Source organism: Ambystoma mexicanum, chromosome 4p (assembly GCF_040938575.1).
Source record: "Ambystoma mexicanum isolate Mex_15411 chromosome 4p, UKY_AmexF1_1, whole genome shotgun sequence".
Lineage (NCBI taxonomy): Eukaryota > Metazoa > Chordata > Amphibia > Caudata > Ambystomatidae > Ambystoma > Ambystoma mexicanum.
The window spans coordinates 1023169376-1023194231 of NC_090927.1; the positions used below are offsets into that span (position 1 = coordinate 1023169376).

General features: G+C 46.5%; 1 protein-coding gene across 3 annotated transcripts in view; it reads left to right on the forward strand.

The window, feature by feature from the left end:
• TBC1D32 (TBC1 domain family member 32) overlaps window positions 1-24856 on the forward strand; it is a 2506374-nt gene that overhangs the window by 1567645 nt on the left and 913873 nt on the right. For all 3 annotated transcript variants that reach the window (XM_069606604.1, XM_069606605.1, XM_069606606.1), the window contains one exon: window positions 15619-15706. In XM_069606604.1, coding sequence (XP_069462705.1) covers window positions 15619-15706 — 88 coding nt within the window. The remainder of the gene's footprint in view (window positions 1-15618; window positions 15707-24856) is intronic.

The following is a 24856-nucleotide window of genomic DNA, read 5'->3' on the forward strand; positions in this document are numbered from 1 at the left end:
TGGATGGCATTGGTGGAATCGTGTGTGCCCATTTACCCGTACCCAATGAGGTGGTGCTGGACAAAAGGGAGTGGAAAGGAAAGAAGGACTGCTACTGCTTTACTGGGGTGCAGCTCTCGCAGTACTTTGGGCACCTCACGTGCCACAATCTGCGCTTTTTATGCTGCTGTCCAATGCACATGGGACTTTCGGGATTATCCAATCAGGTACTGTGGGCGTGGTTCACAGGAAGGGGTGTTCAAACTGCTGTACATTATACTCTGCGTAGTGAGGCTAGCTGAAATGGTGAAACATATTGGGCCTCATCACGAGTTTGACGGTAACCCTTAAATCCGGCGGTTGCGCTATTACCGCCGGATTTAAGGGTCCGCCAAATCAGGGCTTCGGCGGATTTCTCCCCAGCTCTGAGCTGGGGGGAAATCCACCGAAATTTTGCGCTATTACCGCCGGTGGGAAATCCGCCGGCGGTAAGAGCGCGAACATTCCCCATTGAACCCAATGGGGAATGGGGAATTCCCGAATGGGCTCAGTGGGGAATGGGGAATTCCATTACCGCCAAACCCGTGATCCGGCGCTAATAGCGCCGAGGGGTTTGGCGGTAGGGCTAATACCGCCAGCAGTAATACCGCCGGCATTACCGCCCAACTCGTGATGAGGCCCATTGTGTTGCCAATAGGTGATGCCTTTCTACTAGAACTGCTCAAGTATGCCCTGGAAAGAAACTTCGATGGCAATTTCGGGTTGGAAGGAGTAGTCGCATTGTGGAACGGTGTCTATGAGCGCAGTTTCGCCAACATGGATGCAGTTTGCAAAGACCTGGCCACTTTCGGTAGAGGCGATGTTATGGTCATCCATAATGGAGGCATGCATATGGGTTACATGTTTGTTTAGGCTTGTTCCCTTGACTAAAGAGGTTTGCTAAAGCTAGTGAAGAGGCTTTTTCCCACAGCCAAGGTGCTGTTCTCATTGATAACACCACGAAGAGTGTGGGCCACTGCTCATGGATGTTGTTCCGAGCCAGAAGCAGGAAAGTGTCACATCAACAGAAGCTTGAATACTTTTTTGTCCGCTGCTGGGATGTTCTTCTGCAACAATGACCTCATTAGTTGTGGAAATGCAGAATTTTTCCAGCCAGATGGCATTTCTTTGTCGCCCATTGGTAATGCTGTTTTGTTTGCCTGTCTACAAGATGCGGTGAAGAGTTTACTGTAACAATGTCTGCACAAGAAAACACAAAATGAAATAAAAAATGAAAAAATGTGTTCCTCTAGAAGCATCTAAAACAAAAACTAAAAAAAAGCTCTTTTAAGAGCCGCCCCTATAACAAACTTCCTCTACCCTGGTTGCACGTTGTGCCCCCACACTCGCACACAGCATGAAAGCCACATCAGGGTTTTTGAGGATGGCGTTGATGGAACTGGGACTGTGGAGCCACAGGGATTGCGCAATAACGTTTCTGGGCGGGGTGTGTACGGGGAGGACTGTTGGACAGAACTGATACTGTTACATGGAGAGCTCTTCAATGTCATTGGTGGAAGAGTGTGGAACTTTTTAACAGTACGCAATGACGCTGTGCTGCAAAGAAGAAACTGGAAAGGGAAGAAGGAATGTTTCTGCTTCATTGTTACATAGCCCTCGCCATCCTTGGGGAAACGCACATGCTCTTACTCCCCTTTGCCGCTAGCTACCCATGCGATTGGGACAATGGGGAATATTGCAGCTTGGGTTGCGTGTGTCACAGCAAGGTCCGTTCATAATTTTGTCCATTACTGTGCGTGCTCAGCCGGACTAACATGGTTGCTATTAATTGCAGATGTAGCACATCAGATTTGGTGCAGCATTACTTACAGGGAAAACCTATGTGGCCTGCTACTTTGTTCAGCAAAGCTGCAAACTGATTGCATAGCACCTCTGGGGTGTGACCTTTTGTAGGGTTACTGTGGACAACTTTCACCCGGAAAGCAGGCCTACATTGTTCCAAACCAGACATACATGTGCAACAGCACATTGTGGTGTGTCTGTAAGCGTTTACTTTCCGAAAACACTCTGTAGTTTGCTCAACCCTGCACTTTCCTGCTGTTCGAGGGTCTGGCTCTTGTCCCCGTAATAAGGGCTCATGCCCAGAGTGGATGTGGTCGCATGGTGACGTCGCCACTATTCTCCTTTGGGACGGCTGTCTGCTGCATGCATTTTGGGCAGAATACGTTGTGCGCACGTGCATGGGTGTCCAATGCACACCATTGCCTTTTCTCTACTGACTAAAAGTGTGCCACACGTGCCCCAACAATTTAGGGAGACTCTGAATATTTATAAGGTACAGCAGGTGGGATGTTTATCTGCATAGTTACCTGTAGGACGTGGGGTGACGCCTCGACCTAATTAACGTTCCTTTGTATGTGCTGCACAGTGGCGATGTCCGCAGGACAGAGGAACAAATACACATGCGTGTACTTGCACTACGTATACACGTCTGGGTGTACACGCATTGATTGGGGTGGACAACATGCAGATGTGTGGAGTATTCTGGCGGCGTACGGATACTTCCATTTTCATTGCGGATAGGCCAGACAGCTACAGTGTATGTAGGACACCAACCTTTTTCTTACTTGTGGTCATTGCAAAGAGGACTGTGTGCCACTGAGTCAGAACCCCATTTCAGGTACAAAATAAATTACCACTCAAAGATTCAGAAACATTCTCATTATTATCGTTTCCTTGTACACATGCATACACCCCATTTGGAAAGGAAGGAGTAGCAGAAGTACTTATTGTGGGGAAATGGGGATTTGCACAATTTGGTTGTGAGGGGAGGAAGAGATTGATGTATTACTGTAACGTCTACCATGAAACGTTTTTTGAGGGAATGACGGGCTCCGACATGGGGAAGGAGTACAGATGCAGGTGTGCCACTGTTGTGTTATTTTGTCCAAATTATATCCTTCTACGCAACCTTTACTTTCCTATGCCCGCATGCTGTTGTGGAAGTGTTGCCACTTGTACTGCCTTGCTTTCCTTTCTAATATGTTGTCTTACCGAAAAGAAAATGTGTTTGATGGACATGCAGCAATATAATTATTATTCTTATTCTTATTATATATTACATATTTTACGGTTCACAGCACTGTGCGTACCAATGGGGTTACCATAGAAAGTACTTGCGTCATGCGGGAAATTTTCTTCCTGCTACTGTAAGGTACTTGCCATTGCTGCATTACACCAAGACACGTTATGTTTCCTTACTATTGCATACTGCAGCACCAGTGCAATTATTTTACAAAGTTTAGGGTCCTTAGTACATTCAGGTCTTTGCATTTTGCAGTAGTTACTCTGGCAGTTCGTTCTTTCTTCCCCTTTAAAGTAGCAGTGCAGTAAGATTGGTGAAGGCAGACATCTCTTCTATTGTTGATGCATTCCGTTATTGTGTACTCCTTATGCCTTTGTCCTGTTTGCTTCATAAGTGCACAATTTGAAAATCTACGCTATTTTCCCTGCCAATTTTTGGCCATGGTACTGTTTGTCTATGTTATTTGCGTTTGGCGATTGGTACCACTATGTAAGAGAGCACCTGCCTTCCTCAGCCGGTTGGATGCCACACGATCTCTGCAAACAGACGCATAGTCCACGACTGCTGTCTGCTTTAACATGGTGCCAGCAGTTGCACTATGTTGCACAGTTCTTCTTTACACACTAAGGGTATCCTGCTAAAAACCAATGACATTTGCTGACAAAAAACATTGTTAAAGGGACGGTATGATTAAGTTGCACTAGTAAAAACCTATAAAATTAAATGGAAAAACTTTGTTACAGGGACGTTATGGTTACCAGTAAAACCGAAAAACCTCAGACATTTGCCAGTTATGGTAAGCTAAGCACCCATAACTCGCGCCACCACTGTGCAGTACTAAGACTAACACCCATAAAGATGACATCACAAATGTCATTGATGACATCACTGATGACATAACATGTACATTTACATTTCATGAAGAGCCTCCACAAGGAATTGTCAATATAATGTTGGCAGGAAACTATCAGAGGTCATTGGGAGAACTCTCATGAGATACATAATTCATTTCGCAATGCATTGCTATAAACACCATTGCAGTCCAGAGTTCTTTCCATGATAGGAAACAAGTCATGCAGAAACGTAGTCATTGTCTGCAGCATGCACCATAGAGGTGCAATAATAAAGAAATGTCCATGTTGGATAGTAACATGATGAATGCTTTAGTGTCCGAGCTTTGCGTACTGTGAAACTTGTAATAAGTAGCTAATAATGCCTCACTTACTACATACTTGTACTACTACACACAAAACATAAAGAGACCACAACAAATAAGCCCATATACAGGGAAAGTAAAGTAGGCAAAAAAGCTGCAGTATTACCAGAAAGTGTTCATAACCGGTTATCTTCATGCCCACAAATGATTGCTGTGTTTCAGGCCCGCTTCTTCCCTTATCTATATGCATCATATGCTGTGACTGAACCCTTAGGAAAGTAGTGTAGGAACATATGAGAAGGGTAAGGTCTATAAACATGGTACCTTTTGAATGTTTACTTCTGACTGTCAGTGAAGAAAACCACCTGCCCTACATATGTCAGTGACCAAAAAAAGGAGCCAGCCATGCCATCAGTGATGTCATCAATGACATTTGTGATGTCATCTTTGATGTTATTGGTGTTGGTCTTAGCAGTGCACAGTGGTGGCGTGAGTTATGGTTGCTTAGCTTACCATAACTGGTGAATTTCTGAGGTTTTTCGGTTTTACCTGTAACATAACGTCCATGTAACAAAGCTTTTCCATTGAATTTTATAGGTTTTTACTAGTGCAACTTAACCATAACGTCCCTTTAACAACGTTTTCTTTCAATGTAAATATATATAATAAATATATATTCAATGAAAAACTTTAGTTGACACAGATTTTCTTGTCAGGAGGGAATAGGGACACCACTCAGGCAGCATATTGTTGATCACCCCATACCTGCCTCACGTGATTTTGGCCAAGTCTTTTTGATTTCTTGTAGAGAAATACAACTACCAAGATGTGTAGCGGTAAAGAAGCAGACCCGTGGCGAGATTGAGAGAGACCCACCCAGTAGCTCTGATGCCAGCGACTAGCAAACCGGCAGATTATCAACATTTATCAAGCCTCCCTTATGCAGGCCTGCAGAGCGGGCCAAACAGCTTTTGTTTCTAAATGGCGCTCGCTGCAAACCGAGCCAGAGACATTGAACGCACCAGTCGCGCAGCACTTGAACCCACATAGCTCTCCTAAACAAGCCGCATTAGATACATTAAATATTCAGGGCAGGGTTACAGAGCCTGCCCCTGTGAGCCTGACCAGTTTAATCCACTGGGGGAGTCAAACTGGAGCTTTTGTGACAGTGGGCTTCCATTACTGGTCCGTGGCAGCCCTCAAGAGAGAAGGGGCATGTCTAAGACCCTCTTTTAAAAATTGCTTTGTTTATAATACCTCCGGGGCGGTTAAGAGATAACATTAGCCAGGGGAACGAGAGGACAACGCACTTTGGGGCAGAAGATGAAAGATATAATGGGGAACAAGAAACAGGAAGTTGTGGGACGTTTGGTTGAGGTCAGAAGAGAAGGCGGTAGCAGACCAATAGACCAGCAGGAGGAAGGATGGTGGAGTGTAGAGGCAATTTGCAAAGAAAGTGAGGTATTAGTTGGTGAGAGAGAGTGGTACTGTATTGTGGTTGTACGTGAAAGGTGTATGAGTGAGAAGGGTAGTGAACGAATAAGGAGGGAGTGAGGTGTGACTGAAGGGGTGAAAGGAGGGTGATTGAGAAGAAGGTGCAGGAGGGTGGTGATGATGGTGGTGGGGAGAGTAGTAGTAGTGTGGAGAGGGGTGCATATTAGTGGTGCCGGGAGAGGAGAGTAGTAAGGGGTTTGAGGAGGGAGAGTGTAGTAGGGAGTAAGATCAGAGGGTAGAGGTAAGTAGTAGAAAGAAGAACATCAGAGGAATAGAAGAGTAAGGGAGAGAGGATAGACCGTATTTGGAATAGTAGGGAGGAGAGTATGTGGACTAAAAAGAGTGACAGAGACATAGGGAGAGATATATCAGAGCGTGGAAGGAGAAGATTGACTGGGGCTTGAATGTCTGGAAGGCATCTCCCCAATTTTGACATCTAACCAGAGGAACAGAGGTCACACCTAAGAAGTACCTGAGGCAGTTACATAGATATGGCATTTACCTTCACGCCATCTGCACCAGTACAGATAGAACAGTAGGAGTCAATGGTCAGTGGAAACTAACCTGGCGAGTAGGGATGCATGGGTTTGGGAAGACTTTGCTATCACTAGATGAGGTAGAGAAGGGTCGGCCCTGAGAGCCTGTTTGCAACTTGTCAATAAAAATACTTGAGCTGTCCTCCTTAGCAGTTGGTGTATTATTGAGGCCATCCGTAACATATATCTTCTCCGGTACATCGTTATGCTGTCCCAGTTCTTAAAATAGACCAAGAGCTTTTGGACATGTTCTATGCCATGGCCCATGTACCCCTGCCTCGTAACCAACCAGTCACGCTGCCCATGGCCTTTGGCAGTTGCCCAGGGCCCATACCCCTTTTTTTCTCCATCCTTTAATTTCCGGAGTAGTTTCCCTGGGAAACTTCATGCTATTCCCGCTGACCCATTACCGGTAATCATTCCTACAGTAATGCATAGTTTTCTGATTACTGTATGAATGAGAAAATGCTCCACAATTTATAAGACTTCCCCATCCCCACTTAAACTCTTCATGTACCCACTCCTTCTTTCTATGCATCCTCCCTTTTTGTAACCCTTCGATGACGCTCTTCTGTTACCAACTTTCACACGCTAGATCGTGTGACTCATTTTTTTTTTCTCTGTGCGTCTTGCAACTTCCCCAAGAGAATCCCACAGAAATCCCACGAGACATCCCTGGTAAGATGAAAATGTTCTGGTACAAAAAGGCTCCCCAGACCACCTCTAATTCTCCCACTACTTTTCTATTTTGGCTTCCCCTCAGGATTACAGCAGGAATAGCTTGCATTAAGGGAAATAGCTGGTGCTTTTCCTTTCGGAAAAGTCTCACTGGTGCAATGCTCCATCTTGCAGTTTGTCGGAGGCGGATTCAGAGTAGTTGCAGCTCGCCTTGACACGTTTTCACTCGAAGCTGTTGGGTTATCTCCTCTAGCCTTCTCTGCCGTGAGACGCTCAGCATTTTGAATACTGCTGTAGGGGCTAATCTCTTTTTCCAGACAGCGGATTGTGTTGGTGAATGCTGGTGGCTCTCACTGAGGATTCCGAGTGAGCGGCGGCAGGAGGTACAGGGGAGCACTAATAGTTTAGGAAATGGGTGCTGCTCATTTTTAGTTTTGCATCCAGCTCAGTGCCAAGCTCCTAGTTTACACTTTGCTCTGATTGAGCTATCTTTTAAAGTTTATTTCTAGATGTACCCCTAACTACGTGCCAAGTTCCTAGTTCCCAGTGATTGGGCTCACTTTGCATTTACATGAGATACCAGCCACAGCCGTAGCTGGAGCCCCATCCGTTTCTGCATTGAGAAGTGAGTGTATCCCATACCCTGACGGATTTGGTTTGCTGGTGATAACTGCAGGGGGGGGAGGTGGTGATTTGAGGTTGATCTCTTGTACTTGCTTGGTGAGCGCGTTGGAGAGAGGCTCATTGCTGTAGAACCCTAAAGTGGAGAGGGGAATTGTGATCTCTCTCGCTACCTTTTAAAGTTTGAAACTGGCCAAGACAATGGCGTACAGATTATGGAGTAACTCCTCTCGTGCAGGTAAATGGTCACAGAGCCCGATGGCTAGTAGTCAGCCCTATGTTCCAGGAAGGACAAAACAGAAAACGGTCTGGCGACTCAGTCTAAAATCAAGGGATATTTTGGAAAAATGCATCAGGTAAAAGAACTAGAGGGTGACCCCATTCCGGGTTGTTCATCGTCGCCTCTTCAATATCGGGCAGTGGTTTCTACTAATGCACCAAATTCGATCTCAATCGATAATATTCACTCCATGTTGAACATGTGCCTAGGCCTTCAAAGAGATTCTTTGGGATGAATGGATGGGGCAAATAATAACCCGGCCCAATTTGATAATATCATCGGGAAAAATCTCTCAGATACTCCAAAATGGCAAAGGAACAGACGGATATCAAGAGACTATTGGCAGTGGTTGTAGATGTTATTTTGGCCAACTGTACTGGCGATGCATCACAGACTGCGAGTATACCCGATAATCAGACCCGTCCGCCCCCCGTGGGCCACACTAGCATAGCAACCTAGGCGGCTGACCTTAAATAACCTCATTTTAGGAGAAGACAACATGGCAATTTGTGATGGAGTAGTTGTCACATCTGCCAAGACTGAAACTGAGGCCTCTGTTGCATCTTTAGCTGTGTTGATGAAAGCAAATGATTCTCCTGTCATTATTAAGACATTGCTGGCGCGTGTTGTGTGTAGGAAGGCACGGCAAACAAATAGGCTCCTACTTGAACGCAGGCATTCCCAGATACCACAAAAAGCTGTCTACTTTGCTAAAAGGAACAAAAAACAATAGTAAATGATGATGTGCCAATGAAAGTAATAAAGCTAATCTGGGAGGCACCATTGTCACAAGGACACTTTTGGATGGTACCACACGGCAGGTGCATCTGCATGGACCCATGGATAAAAGGGTTAGCGTGCAGGAAGTTCAACCCCCCACCCCCACATTAGCAATTACCCGGCCCGTCTCAAGTAAATTGTATACAACAGTGTCTGCCTAAAGAGTCTGGGATGAGTGGTGGGCCAATTACTGATTTGATGGTCTATAAGGCATGCGCGAGACCTTGAACATTGGAATTCAGACCAGTTGAAGTGTATATGGATAATTCTTTGGTGCAGGGACCTGTCCACTATCCTCTGGCGGGTCCAATGTTAATAACAAACCAGCCTTCCCCAAACCCCTGGCTTCATCACGGGCTGGTAATGGAGCATTCACCCCAAAGGTCTTGGTCTTAGGGAGCTTGCATGGGCCATCCACAAATGCCTTATATTCGTTAATATGTACCACTTGCAGCCACCTCAGTGGCTCCTCTTGTAGCTGAACAGAATGTACCTTCCTCTGCGGTGGGGAAATGGGCTAAGATGGAAGAAATCCGCCCGCTGGAAACCAGTCCCTTCATAAATCGAAGACACCTTCTCAAATTGGAAAATACCTCGGCTGCAAGTTATTGACCCCGAAGATTTGTTGCACATTGAGCGTCCAGAGGCAGACAGCCAGTCTAACTAGATGGTGATCGAATTCGGCTCGCCGATTGTGGTCGACCTACTGAGATCCAGCTATAGTGACCTGGTGGCGCTGGGATTTCAATTAACCACCTGCCGTAAGCAGTCTACTGAATTCTCCATGTAAGCAAATCTGTCTTCTTTTGTGGACCTGGAGAGACTAACATGGAAAGCTCACTGCACGGAAAGAGTCAGTTTGTTTTCTACGCTGAGTCGGATGAACCCAAGTATTAAACAAGGCGCCACTGGTTGGTGCATACCAGGAAGCCATTTCAGTGGCTTTCGTGGAACACCCAAGGGTATAGATCTTTCCTGTACAATCTGCTGGGTCTCACATTCTTGATATCTAGTGACATTTTTGTATTATAAGAGACTTGGGTAACGGGTGGTTTCATGATTGATGGCTTTAGTGTATTTTGTAATTGTGCAAAAAACAAGTAGAAAGGTCATCAGATGGGGGGGGGGGTTGGCCATTGGGGCTCAACCTAAATTCTTTCTCCAAGAATATGCGGTGGGCCATTTCTTGCCCCAGGTCCTGGTGGTGGTGATGGATGACCCTGTTTTCCCTTAAACAAATGCTTGATTATAAATGTATATTCCCCCTCCTCCTCCCTGGAGGGAGTGTTACCAGAAACATTCAGCACAAAATTGAAAAACTATTGGCCCAATGACTATTTCAATGGCCTGGCAAAAAGTTCATAAACACCAGTGATTTCAACGTGAATTGCTATTCTGACGCCGATGGGCCAATGGTATAGACAATGATCATGAACCCTCGTCCACCAGGCCTGGACCTGAGAAAATGCTCAGGGGGGGGGCAATGGGTGGTCCTCATTATTGGAGGTCTTTCTCTTAAGATGTCTTAATGTGAAAGGGCATGGTGAACCTGACCCTAATATGGCCTATATATAATAGACAAGAGATACCTGGTATAAGTCTACGGTACTCCAGGTGAGTGTACACAGCAAACAAAAAATGGACCGGTAGAACAAAGATGACAGGATTCTATGTCGTTATAATCAAATATTAACAATCCATGATATTTATTTCAAATTATCAACACAATTTTATACAGGTAAAAAGGTTTAACAAAAAACTTTTCCCATCCTTCACAACTCATTCATATCTCGTATATACCATCATCATACTCACAAACATTCTTAATCTGGGTATTTATTGTTCCCATAACATAAAAGAGAAAACCTCAATTCAAATTTGAGACTCCTATATTTTACAATGTATCTCTCTGTCTGTGTTACAGAAATTGTGTATCTGGCAGATACACAATTTCTGTAACACAGACAGAGAGATACATCGTATCGAACAGTAATTACCCAGATTAAGATTGCTTGTGAGTATGATGATGGTATATATACGAGATATGAATGAGTTGTGAATGATGGGAAAGGTTTTTTGTTGAGTCTTTTCATCTGTATAAAATTGTGCTGATAATTTGATATAAATATCATGGATTGTTAATATTTGATTATAACGACATAGAATCCTGTCATCTTTGTTCTACCGGTTCATTCTTTGTTTGCTGCCTACTATGACCTAGACAAATGGCAAGGTAGATACCTGCAAAGACTCTATCTTTGTGGATGCCACAAAGTGGGATCGGTAAACCCCTTAGATATAATTTTCACTACAGCAAGTGATCATGCTCCTTTAAGTTCTTGTCTGAACCAAATGAGCAATACAAGTCGAGCACTATCGCTGAAACAAATGTCCAGGATAATCAGATAATTTTGTCTGACTTAAATGTTGGAATGATCACCCTTTTAACCCAAATCCTAACTTTGATCCCAAATCCCTGTTGACTTCTCATCAGTGGGACTTGGGTATTATTATGGCAGAGTTCGCTGGTAGGCTAAATCTTTCCCGCATCTGTAATCACCACTCGAAGTCAAACTTAGAAGTCTTCGATCTGGCGTTCATGTCGGAAAGAAGGCTTATCGTAAGGATGTTGCCTAGGTAAAAGGTCACGACCCCATGACTAGCGTGGACAGGAGGTCCACGCTCTCTTTGCTCTCTACCCAGTACAAAAACTGGCTTAAACATCACAAGAGCTTGACAACTAAGGCCAGCTGGAAGCTCATGTTCTCCCTATTATGGGGGAATGATAGTAAAAGATTTTCAGGCTGGATATCAGTGGTATATGATGGGGGACTCTTCGCTCAAATTAAATTCCGTCCCCGAAAAGCTATGGTGTGATTATATCTTGAGCTATATTTTGAACAAGATATAATGAATATCAGCACCACCAGACCCAAGCTAACAGGTATACAAATGGATGACTTTGACCTGAGGATATTTTGGAAGTTATCTCTAAGCTAAAAACCACACGTGCCCCTGGCCTGAACAAATATTCAAACATTGTCATCAAGGCCAATCCGCACTATTGGGGCAGTCCTCCTGAAGGTGTTATTCAATAAGATTGTTCTCCTGGGAACTATCCCCAATAGTTGGAGGGAATCCATCCTGGTCCCTGTCTTTAAAAAGGGGGACAGGAACAGCCTGTCCAACTATAATCTACTGGCAATGTTAGACTCAAGTGCAAAGATCTTCTCGTCTCTCTTGCTAAAGAAATTGAAATATTGGACAGAGGAGAAAAAGCTTCATGCAAAATATCAGACGGGAATCAGGAGTGGCCATAACATGGCACACAATTTGTGTGCCTTGCATCGTGTGGCATACGAAGTATGTAGAAGGTCAGTTTGCAAACTATACCTCTGCTTTATTGACTGCTCTAAAGCTTTCGATTGTGTTTATAGAAAGATCTTGTGGAGTAAGCTGTAGGGTTGGGGAGTAGACCATTGATTGCTCTATCTTACCAGGTTGCTTCACTTTGAAACAACAGTCACTGCCAGGATGAGCCAGGTCACCGATATTACTCGCCCCATTGTAACTAACCAGGGCCCAACGCAGGGGAGCGTTTTGGCACACCTGTTTTTATTTTTTACTTCTTTTTATTGGCATTTTGATTAAACATACATCAATATTCAACCCAATCCCCCACTCCTCCCTCCTTTCCCTCTATCTCACTCTATGAAGTTCGGGGTGGGCAAAATACCCATTACCCTGAAATCGTCTTTTAGGAAATACAACACCGTCTCGGATTCGCATGAGAATGTTGATTGTTTTCCCTGTATGCAGTACGTAATCCACTCCAAAGCGACAAAGTTCCAAACCTTCAGCAGCGAGTCATGTTCGTGGGGGATATCTTTGGTTTTCCATTTCTGTGCACTGACCAGCAGCGCTGCCAGACTGAGGATAGCGTAAGCCTTCCAGCTATACCTCGGCCAGGTTTGGTTATTCTTCTCCCGTATACCCAGCAGGCTTTCTTTGGGACCCCTGGTGATGTGTGTCCCCCACATTTAGCCACCACACTCCCTCCAACAGTCCTGAGAAACAGCGGGGTGCATCTGTGTAAGCGCTCTGGTGTATAGTGCCATTGAGTCATACGTTTATTCCAAAACTCCCTAATTTGTATGGCTTGTGCACATTTAGGAATGTCTCTGCAGAGGTGCTCTCAGTTTGCACCGAGGATGGGTTTGCCCAATGTCTCTTGCCATTTTGCTTTATTTTTAAGCCCAGGTCTATTTGGAGATGAGATGCTTATCTCCTGAACTAGTTACCAATAATTTTTCTAATGCTGTCAGTGGTCTATTTGCTGCCAACCGGTGGGTAGGTGCTAAGAGCCAGTGCCGGAGTTGGAAGTATTGCAGCCTGTCTCCTTCAGTCAACCCCAGTTTACTCTTGCATTGGACAAAGGATTTAATGTTATTCCCCTGCAACATGTCTCTTAGTTTTGTGCATCCAACTGTTTTCCAGTGGGGAAAGGTGCCTTTTTTGAGCCCGGGGGTGAATTGGGGGTTACCAAATAGTGGCTTGAAGGGGGATGTAAAGGTGGTTATCTACTGCTGCCTGGCTGCTCTGTCCCAGATGTCTTTGACCAGTTTTGTGATTTTGTGATCTCACAATTATGCATGTTGGCTGGACGATCTGATCTATGAAGCCAGAGAATGTCTCCCAACGGGACCCCCACCACTGCCTGATCCTTCTGCATCCATCTTTTCTCCAATCCATCCCCACACCAGTCCCTGATCACCCTGAGTTGGGCAGCCCAATAATAGATCCCCACACCAGTCCCTGATCACCCTGAGTTGGGCAGCCCAATAATAGATTTGGAAATTCGGCAGCCTAAAGCCACATTTGTGCATATGGGTCATCAGAACCTTCATGACTAAGCAGGGGGGTTTTGTTATTCCATATGAATGGAGTAATAATTTTGTTTAGTGTTCGGAAAAATTACTAAGGAACCGGAATCGGGAGGGCTTGAAAATAGTACCGAATCTTGGGCAGAAACACCATTTTAATCAAGTGTATCCGCCCCAACCAGGAGACTGATAAGGGACCCCATTTCAGTAGCTGCTGTTTAATTAGTGTTAGGGATGGTTGATAGTTTGCACCGAATAGCCTATCTAGTGTTTGAGTTAATGTGACCCCCCAGTAGATTAATCACCTTCTGCACCCATCTAAATCGTGTCCCACACATCGATCGGTTGCAAGCCCCTCCCTCCAGCTTCCCCCCTCCCCTCTGCTAGTGAGAGATTCAGATTTTTGGAAATTGGCACGTTGACTTTTAGGCCTGCTACTTCGCCAAAGTCTTCAATGTCGCAGATTACCCCCTCTAGGGAGGTTTACGGGTCTGATAGGGTCAAGAGCATGTTGGCGGCGTATGCCATTACTGTGTGCTCCTCCTTACCAAAAGGGATCCTTTCGATAACCTGATTCGTCCAAAGCCTAATCAAGAAGGGTTCCAGGTGGAGCACGTACAATAGCGGGGAGAGGGGGCATCCTTGTCCCCTTTGAAGTGGGATTGGCTGTGGAGTTTGACCATGAATTAGAAGTCAGGCCACCGGGTGATGATAGTTTGCCGTAAATCCCTAATTTTATTCAAAAGGGCTGACCCAAATCCCATTGCCTTCATAGTGTTGAATAAGGAGGACCATTCGACTCTGTCGAAGGCTTTTTCCGCATCCAATGAGAGGAGAATGGCTGCGGGCCCCTTGTGTAACACCGTTTCTGTGAGATGGCATGCTCTCTGACTATTATCATGCGTCTGCCTCTGCCGAATGAACCCGGCCTGGTCTGGTTGAATTAACTACGGTAGTAGGGCATCCAATTTGTTTGCCAATATCTTTGTATAGATGATGGCTTCTATGTTTATTAGAGCAATGGGCCAATTGTGTTGGGTCTTTGGCCGGCTTGGGTAATATTATTTTCGCCTCCTCCATCTTCGGCGTTACTTGGCCACTCTTTCCGAACGAATTGAATAGGTGGACTAATTTAGGCACTAAAAGTTGTTGTAATGCATTGTAAAATGCCGCTGGGTACCAATCCAGGCCTGGGGATTTATTTAGTGGGAGGTGTCTAATTACGTGGGCCACCTCTTTAAATGTAATATCCACCTCCAGGAATTCCTGGCCTTCTGAGGAGATCTTAGGAAACGGGAGTGACTGCAAGTATGCCTGTTTAGCGTGATCCAGACAGTCTGAGCTATATAGCGCAGTGTAGAAATCAACAAACTGCTCTGTAATTTTTGGGATGGTAACTTCTCTGTTGAATTATTTAAAAACTACCGGATGGATTTACACCAAACAAAAGAAATACATGTCTACAGTGCTTTGTGCGCACAAAGGAAGCACCTTTTTCTCTATGGCGAAAATTAATGGGTTTCGGTCCAAAGCACCTTTTTTTTCACTTAATAACTTTTGAACCGTTTAATTAATTTTCCTCAAAATGTTCAATTTGGAATAGCCCATGCCAGAAATATTTGGCAAAATGTCATCCAAATTCTTCCAGGGAGTCAAAAGTCACTGCCCTATAACATATCAGAGAAATCTTTGTCAATTGAACGTCATGGTTAAGTTGCTTCAACAAAAACCTTTGAAATGTAGTGTAATATCTTTGCTAGAGGGACATTATAGTTGCAGCGAAAAATCCCCAAAACAAAGAAATTCACCATTTATGGTAAACTACACAACCATATTTCATGTCCTCAACATGCAATGCTCATACCAACATAAATGTCATCACAGATGGCATGTTTTGGCGAAATGTACTGACAACATATACATGAAAAGGCTAATGTGATAAGTCTAGAATGACTTGGTTCCAAAAGACTTTGTAGATCTAAAACATCAAAATGGGTCTCAGAATACCAGTTTTGAGAAATAACCGCAATACACAAGAAAAACAGTCTAAACACCATTGAAGAATATCGTAACTTAAATGTAACTAAGTAAGAAGACTATTGAATGTTCTTCTGTCTTGCCTCCAGGTCAGCAGATGTGAAAAATTTGGCTACGGAGTCATGGTTACACAAGTGGCTGCAACATCTCCAGGTGCAGTGGCCCTGCAGAGCTCAGGTACTGTAAGAAAACATTTAATGTTTTGTAAAGTATTGAATTAAAACTGTGTTGAAAAGGCCTTTATTCAAAATATGTCTGTTTTACCATCATAAAGCTGTACATACATGCATTCTAGTTCAGTTCATACTATTTCAAGGAAAACCAAAGTGACTTGATTTGATTTGTACATTTTTATTGCACCCGTTGTTTCATAAAGGCATCTCTTTCCTTAACACGTATACAAAGAAGGATCCATGGTGGTCTGTGGATGTAGAATAGACAATGATAGAGTTTCTTGCTGAATCGGAAAAGGTGCCTTTTAGTTCTTAGTATAAAAGAGCACAGCATTCCATAAGTCGGGCAGCCAACCACCTTCTGAGGAGACATGATTTTTAGTTGAGGAAACCCAGACAAATTTCCTGAATAGGAAAGGAAGCCATAATAGTTTCTTTGTAGTATTTCAAAAGGCAGGGAGTGTGGGTGGAAGATATGTCCAATCTTGAATTTGAGTCTCCAGTAGTCAATGGAACTCTTTAACAGTTGATACAGTACAGTTTAGTGGAAGCAGTCCCTTTGTGTAGAAGAATTTATTAGTGTGAATGACATGAAACCACGCAACTGCTGAGGAGTGTTTCTACTTCAGGCTTGTCATCCACATTGGTAATCAATTTAAAAGCAGTATCTAGGTGGTTACTTGAAACAGGTCACTGTAGGATTTCACAAGGCTGGTTTTGCTTTTTTAACTGAAGACATCATTAAAGAGGACTGTGGTTTTCTCTTTTGTCAGATGGTGGGATAGTTCAAACAAATTATAGACAAAGGCACCCGACCCATTGGAGGATCCTCATTGGCGCTATAACATATGATCAGTGCAGTTCTGCTTTAGGAAACTTGAGCCATGCAGTCATTAGCATCTTATAAGTATATATTTTCAATAGAGGAAAAATGTATGAATGACAGAAACGGATTAATACTGTAGTACCAAGGATTTGGAGGCGAGGAGTGTTTCCTTTTGAACACAGCAACAGATGGTTAGAGGTGTGAGACCTGGAACTTTTTAATATTATCATTTTTTCCCAGAGCTACCTAGAGCCACCATAATGCATAATTTCCTATCAATCAATCCATGATTTTTATCTGACAGATTACTAATCTTGGAGACATACAGTATAAACCCAAGAACAGTTCTGCCATGTAACGAGAGCTCATGTCTGGATAAGTAAGCATATGGATACGAGGCATTGTAATCAAACAAGCATAGTGCGACATGCAAGGGGGCTCATTGTGTTTTTCTTAATGGAGAATATCCTCTGTGAGCTGTGTAAGGGTGCAGAAGTAAGACTCTAAAAAAGAGAGGTCATATTGATTGCTATACATTTATTCAAGGGTAAAAAGTAAAAGAAAACCCTATCTTGTCCTAACTCTAAGAGGGGTTTCCCTCCCTCATCTGAAATAACTAGTGTCAAATGTCCAAAGCAATTCCCAATGTCCAGCGTCAAAATCCTAACTCTGTCTCTTACACTCTAAGCTAACTAAATCAAATGAGATGTCTCCTAGATCCAGAGGAATGACTCCCTTCCCCTAGACAAAAGGCAGTTATTGTCTTGGTAGGAATTTCTCAATGTGGTTTCAGCCACTCCATCGCTGTTGGGGGAATGTCTCCCTTTCCACAGCCCTTCTCAGGCGTGTGTTTCAGTTCCACAATTGGTGGGGGAATATCTCCCTTACCCTCTGCCCTTCTCAGATTTATGACTTTATTTCCTTGGGATCCCAGACCCTGGTTGGCAGCTCTGGCTTCCTCTCGCAGAATACTGCAACCAAGAAGAGCAGCTTGGATGCACTCCCCAGGCTGTGATGGCTCCCTGACCCTGGTATGCATACCTGGTTCCCTCTCCCCAGGTACTGCACCGAAGAAGAGCAACCTGGATGCACTTCCTAGGTTGTGGTGGGTCCTTTACCCTGGTGGGCAGACCTGGTTCCCTCTCACCAGGTATTGCGACGAAGAAGAGTAGCCTGGATACACTCCCCAGGCTTTGGTGGCCCATACAGACTTGTTCACTAAACTGCCAAGTACTCTATGAACTGTCTATTAACTTCCAGTTCTCTTCATTTAGGTGTGAGTCCCGGACAAGCAATTCCGGCCTTTGTTTTCCTTTTTGTGGGCTTGGTTCACTTTCCTGCCAAGCCTTAGTACAAGTTCATGTACTTTGCTTTTCTCCCACTGCAGTAGAGTCCCATACCTTCCGATTCATGCCACCACCTCCTTGAGCCTTCATCGCCTTCTCGGCTACCTGTGTACCTTGTGGTGTTGTCTGCTCGTGTGTCGGCTCCCTTGAGGTAGCTGGACTAGTTTGTGGGGCTCTAGTAACTTCCTGGAGCGTCTCCTTGTTCTGTGGGGTCTCCACGGTCTTCTTTCCTTTCAGGACAGCGCTTGCGCTTCCCGGGTCTCTGGGGCACCCAGAATCTTAGTCTTCCTGCACGGCGTACAGTTCTCACCCCCTAGACCGGCCTCAGGCTCTCTCTCCCCGTTCTAGGCTTCCCGGTCAGCACCCGCCTGCAAGTTGGGCCTGTACTGGCTCTCGCCACTCCTCCGGGGAGGGCTTGACGCTGTCTCAAACTCAAGTCCCTCTTCAGTTTTTATCTTGTTTCTTCCAATCAGTTGTCACAAACCACTAGACTAGTAAAAGTGATTCTGATGGTTATTTGGTATTGCTCTGCACTTCCTCCTTATCTCGTTACTAAGTGACTGCTGATGTGATAACTCACTTAGAATCTTCCTTGTCTCAGTACTCTCTACCTGGACTGCTTTAGAAAGGTGGGACAACTGTGGGAAGGGGGTCTAGGGTCTTGTGATTGGTGGGAATATTGCATTCTCCCACAGTAGTCATCACTGGTCCCTTAGGGGGTTTCCCATCCCATGAGATCATTCCACTGAGTGCCACCCCCAGGGGGACTATCGGGTAGCAGCCTCACGTCCCTGGACTCATGGAAAGAGGCTGCCCTTATGGAAACAGTGACAGTACCCTGGGATTCGTCACAGCTGCTTTTCAAAATGCTTGGGCTTGTTGATGTTTCATCAAAGTTTTGCTTTTTTAAGTCAAAAGAACCTTATGCAAAAGAACACAGTGTGGATTTTTCCCTCAACAGATTAATCATCTTAGATTACCTTCTACAGGACCAGCCGTCTCCGGAAGGATTTTCAGCCACCACAGGGTGCAGTGTGGCTCTGGTCTGTGCCGTTGAGCACCCAGACACCAAACATGACCTTTGGGCCATTATATATGGAGCCTCTTCACCACATGATCCCGGTTCCTTGTTCCCACATACTCAGTACACTTCTGGAATTCCAGCTAATTTTTTCCTATTTCTCCTTCATCATGCCTGGTCCCTGAGAACCTTGGGCTCCAAGCACTGCTCACACTATGGGAAACAAAATCTCTGTGTCAGACACTAACATGCCTTTGAAAGGACCACGGCACAGAGCATTGTGGGTCCTGCCAGTCAGTGGCCCTCATTACGACCCTTGCGGAAATCAACCGACCGGACCGCCATAGCGTAAATAGCGTTTCCGCCATTGCACGATGGAGCAAAGTGCGGCTCATTCCGACCCATCGGGCACGAGCACCACGCCATGGCGGAAGTGCAAAGTCCGCGATGGCGGAAATGACCCCAAAACGGCCCACACCGCCGCCGTACGGCGCCCTAGGTGCAATACCGCCACCCATCTCAGCGGACACCGCAGTGAGCGCCAACCGGAAAGTACGGTGACCGTAAATATACGGAAACGGAAGTAAAAGCATGGTCCCGGAACGGGAAACATCCCGCCGTACACCTATAAAACCACAAATTCCACACAACCATTAAAAATACTACCCTGAGACACATCCCAACCCGTCATCCACCCTAGTGAAACCAAGAAAAATGGGAAAAGTAGCGAAGAAAGCGTGCTACCGCAAGCGGCAGGTCCACTTCTCCCGTGAGGAACTCACCGTGCTCACGGAGACCCTCCAGGAGAATGCTGCCGTCGTCTTCTCCACGCAAATGACCAGGACGGCACTTGCGAACAAGAAGGCCATATGGGCCCTGGTGGCACAGCGGGTAAGTGCGGTGGGGACCGCACCCCGCAACCCACAGCAATGCAGAAAGCGATGGGACGACCTGCGGATACGCGTCCGTAGCATACTTTCTGCCAACCGCAACATTGCCACAGCTACCGGGGGAGGATCGGAATCACCCATCAAGTTGACCCCCTGGGAAGAAATCTGTGCCTCCACCATTGGAATGGAGAGCATAGAGGGAGTCGGAGGGATGGAGAAAGGAGTGCAGACATCCGAAGATTCAGGTAGGTGTCCCAAATAAAACAATGCCAAAACCACAATGTCCAATCATGTGAAGTACCACGTGCCCACATAGTGCAACAGGAACACATGTCCAGGAGAACGTCCACATACATAGGCCTGATAGCACACTTTAAAACTCACATCAAATACATAAATAATTAAAAATCCTAAAAACACCCTCTACACGTGCAGCAGGCACACCCTAACTGCAGGCTGCCAAACAACTGCACCCTCACTCCACACACAAATGAAACCACCTCCAAGGCCCCGACCCAAATCACCCTCAGGTACCACCCCAATGCATGTGATACATTGCCATTCCAATTCCCACAGACCCATAAATAACGCTCGCCCTCCTTTACTCCACCACAGGGTCCGATCCAAACGACGAGCTCCAGGACACCCCTACCAGCACACCTGCAAAGAGGGCCAAGACCAACGGCCAAAGACCCTCCACCTCAGCTGCACGCATCAAGACACGGCAGCAGCACAAATCAAGTGACAGCACACAGGAGGGAACTCCAACAGGCACCCCAGCAGCCAGCATGCCCACAACACCACCACCACAGGTCCCCCCAATGGATGCCGCAGTAGGCACTGCTTCTGGTGGCAGCAGCACCATAGGTGATACTGCATTAATGGCAGCATGCTCCGACACAGAAAACGGGGATGTCGAAGTTAGATCCATCCATGACCTGTCTCAATCCCCCTGACTGTTCCATCCCGTACACCATGAGGATACCACGCAGGGGCACCCACAAGACGACGACTGGCCATCCCCCACAAGCCCTGTGGCAAGGCAACATGAGGTGATCAGCCCCTCTGTGACACCACCGCAAATGGCCATGGCCCAGCAGAGGCAACAGTCCCTCGACCAGGTAATCGTGCAACAGCAGCAACTGGCCACGCTCCTCAAGGACCATGCCGATGAATGTGGGGGCACTAAGGCAGCCATAGAAACATCAACTGAGACACTTAGGGCAGAAATGGAGAGAAGTACAGAGACACTAAGGGCACAAATGGAGAGTAGCACCGAGAGCCTGAGAGTACAAATGGAGAGAAGCACCGAGAGCCTGAGAGTACAAATGGAGAGAAGCACCGAGAGCCTGAGGGGGGAACTGCATGCGACGTCCAAAGACGTATGTGCCGAACTTGCCGCAGTGCGCCGTGTGCTCACTGAGCTCTCACAAACCCTTAGGGACATGCATGGACGTGAGCAGGCAGAGACATCATCCGTTGCAAGTTCCGTCCAGGGCAGCCCCCAACGTAGATCTGGGAGGAACCTGTGCTCCACAGGCAGGGGTGCCCCTGATACCCGCAGAGGGGGCTTGCAATAGTGACAGCCCACTGACAATGAGCATCTTTGGACACTGGTGTTCGGGGGGGAGGTAGGAGGGTGGAGGGGGTGTGTTGGGCTCACTTGGGTGGCGGGTCGATAGGGTGTTTAACATGATATCACATATGCCATAAACAATGCACGATCATGCAATGAGATGTGTGGACATTGATCTTTGTGTACGAGGCCATTATAGGTGTACAGTCCATATTGTGCATGTTCCAGACACACACAGTGGCACGAGTCCCGTGTCCATGTATCAGCCACCAGGCGTGAGTGCTAGAAGCATGCATCTATGAGATGCTGACGAATGTCACGGCCCTCCTGTGCCTCGCAGACTCCTTGAGGTGCTGCCACATCCCCACCCTCATCATGACCATCATCAGGTGCTTGCAGTTCTGCGTCAGGGGGCATGGGCACATTTCTACGTACGCACATGTTGTGGAGCATGACACATGCCATGACCATCTTTGCAACCTTCACATGGCGGTACAGGAGTGCCCCGCCAGACCTGCTGAGGCAGCGGAAACGAGTCTTCAGTAGGCCGAATGCCTGTTCTATGACTACACGGGTACGTGAGCGGGCATGGTTGTAGTCCTCCTCATGCTGGTCCCGTGGGTTCCAGACTGGTGTGAGGAGCCATCTCTTCAGTGGATACCCGGCATCACCTGTATGTGGACAAGAAAGGAATATTGAGGAATGCCATTGCTACGTACGCACCCCCCCCCTTCCTGCCAGGTCATTGCCGCATCACATACCCCACATCATCATGCATGAAATGAGACTCACCGAGTAGCCAGGATCTGTTCCCTGCGTGTCGCTCCATGTAGCGTGGTATAGTAGAGTTCCTCAAGACCATAGAATCATGGGTTGATCCAGGGAATCTGGCACAACAATGTGTAATGATCCTGTTGGAGTCACACACCATTTGTACATTCAGGGAATGAAATTGTTTTCGGTTGCGGTACTGGGCCTCCATGGCATGTGGGACGACCAATTCCACATGGGTGCAGTCGATGGCACCAATGCAACCCGGTATGCCGGCAAGTGCATGGAATCCCACTTTTGTGTTGGTAATTTCCTGCTCCGAGCGTGGTAGAGAGATGTAGTCGTCTGCGTGCTTCAGGAGGGCATCGAGCACTTGCAATAGTGTCCGTGAGAACAGTGGCTGTGATATGCCATGCAACTGTCCGACTGTGTGCTGGTAGGTGCCTGTGGCCAGGAAGTGTAGTGCAGACACCACCTTCAGTAGGGGTGGGATGGCGGTTGGGCTATCTATCATGCTGACAAGGTCAGCCTGTGTCATGTCCACAATGGCGGTTATGGTGTCCCGGTCCAAACGGTAGAGGGTGTGGATCTGCTCATTAGTGAGGTTGAACGGATGTGCTCGGAGGCGTGGGATTGCGGGCTGCCTGCGTGGTGGTAGTGGCTGTGCTGGCGGCCCTTGCTGGCCCTGCCTTGGCCTCCTCCTCCTCCTGCGTCTCCGCCGTGCGGCCGGTTGTAGTTGGTGTTCGTCTTCTTCTTGAAGTTGGAGTACTTGCAGTGCTATCAGGTCCCCCAGGGCCAACATGGCTAGTCCTGCCGGTAGCATTTCGGAGTGGGTGTGGTTGTGGGAGGAGACTGGGTGTGCAATTTATGTGTTTTCAGGCTGTATGGCCTCCACCTGTGGTGATTCATTCCACCTGTGCAAGCTGCACTCCCCTTTGGGCGAGCACGTCCCGCACACAACGCTGCAATTCGACGAATGGCATCTTGCTATTGCAATCATGTATTTGTACCCGATGGCAGTGTAACATTGGTTGATATGTTCATTCGGCTATGGTCCCATTGTTTCACATACTATCTTTGCAGTCGCGAACAGACTTGTGAAGGGTCAGTGTAACGTAGTACTCGAGTAACGGTGGACCCTCATGCAACACTGTACCGAGCTTCACCGACGGCCGGGGCGTCCCATTTGTGAGTGAAGGCAGTTACCATTTTCACACACAGCCGCACTAGATGGATTAATTTGTGATTTCAAGCGGCCACAGATGCCTTTTCGACGTGATGTTGCAAATGAGGAATTCGAAGGGCGGCGCTTTCGGTTTTCAGCTAGCGGCGAGGAGATGCCCACAGGTCTGACTGCAAATATAATGTTCTATTGTTCAATGTCCTTGGGACAGGGGCCATGGCGAGGATGCAATGATTGATATGAATAGTTTGGGATGCGCAATAGCGACGTGGGCGATGAGGCCGGACGTTCCCAAATACATGTTACTTCACAACACTGGAATAACGGGCTGGGGCACAGTGGATTTTGCAGGCTGCATAACGCACAGACTCAATGGAAATTTCACATGTTATGTGAGTATGGAAACAGGCGTTTTCATTACCGGATGAGGGAATGATGTATGGATGCATGGACAGATGATTTGATACAGAGTTTGCCATGTACAGGGCTTCTTGGAATCTATCTGCCTCCCCTGCGCTATGTGATGCAGGGCTGCCATAGTGGGACCATCGTCTATCTGGCCTTGTTGAGCCCTCCCTGTCTCGACGCGCCTTCAGACACTTGTGTCTATGCACGTTACCAATCCCATCTGATGGATTCTGTTTTAACAGACGCATGCACAGGTACACTCGTTTGTGATAGTGTTTTCACCTCGATATAGATAGTTATGATTCGCAAGTGGTTTTTGGGTGGTGATGATCCTTTGGAGTGGGCTAGCATGCATATGGCTGTGGATTTGGTGTGATCATTGAAGTGAGTAATTCAAATGTAGTTCTGATGGCCATACTATTCTTTTTCATTTCATTTGGTTGACAGGTATCTCCTCCCCTTTTGCCACTGCCATCTGTATGCCACTCCTGCAGATGGATTTTACTCCCGACACCTGCTGCTTCGTGTTAATCAGTGGAGCAGCATTACGATCTTATGGGACGATCGCCAATGGGCCACATGCCCTTACGCAGTACTAGTGGCTAGGAGCAACATTTCGGCCTTTCAGCTGGACTAGTGCCTCCCTATTGGGACGGCCCTGCGGTTCTAGGCGCTTCCATGTTGCCTTTTCGTACGGGAATGTAGCCCCTGTGTACCATGAAGGAACAGGGCGTCACACAAGAAGTAGCTGGTCATTTATTGCGGATGCAGCCCACAATAATGAAATATATTTTGGAGTTCATGGCCTAATGGCTGTATGGGCTTGGAGAATTTGTTGTGCATTAAATTTCTATTCTGATATGAACCGTGTAGCGTTCTTCTTTGCAAGTGATGTGGCATATTACTATTTGGGGAGCGATGTATTGTGAGGAGATCTGCATTGGGTTCCAGCTTCGGGGTATAGTAGCGTGGTACTGTGCTGGGCGCGTTTGCCTACGAAGCCCAGTGAGGTCAGGGATAGGGCTGCCATTATGACTGTTTTGATGATGTCATGCTCAGGGGCGGGGGATTAGCTTTTGTGTAACAGATGCCGGTCAGCCAGTTGGATTGGTGGAATGATGTGATTATCGGAA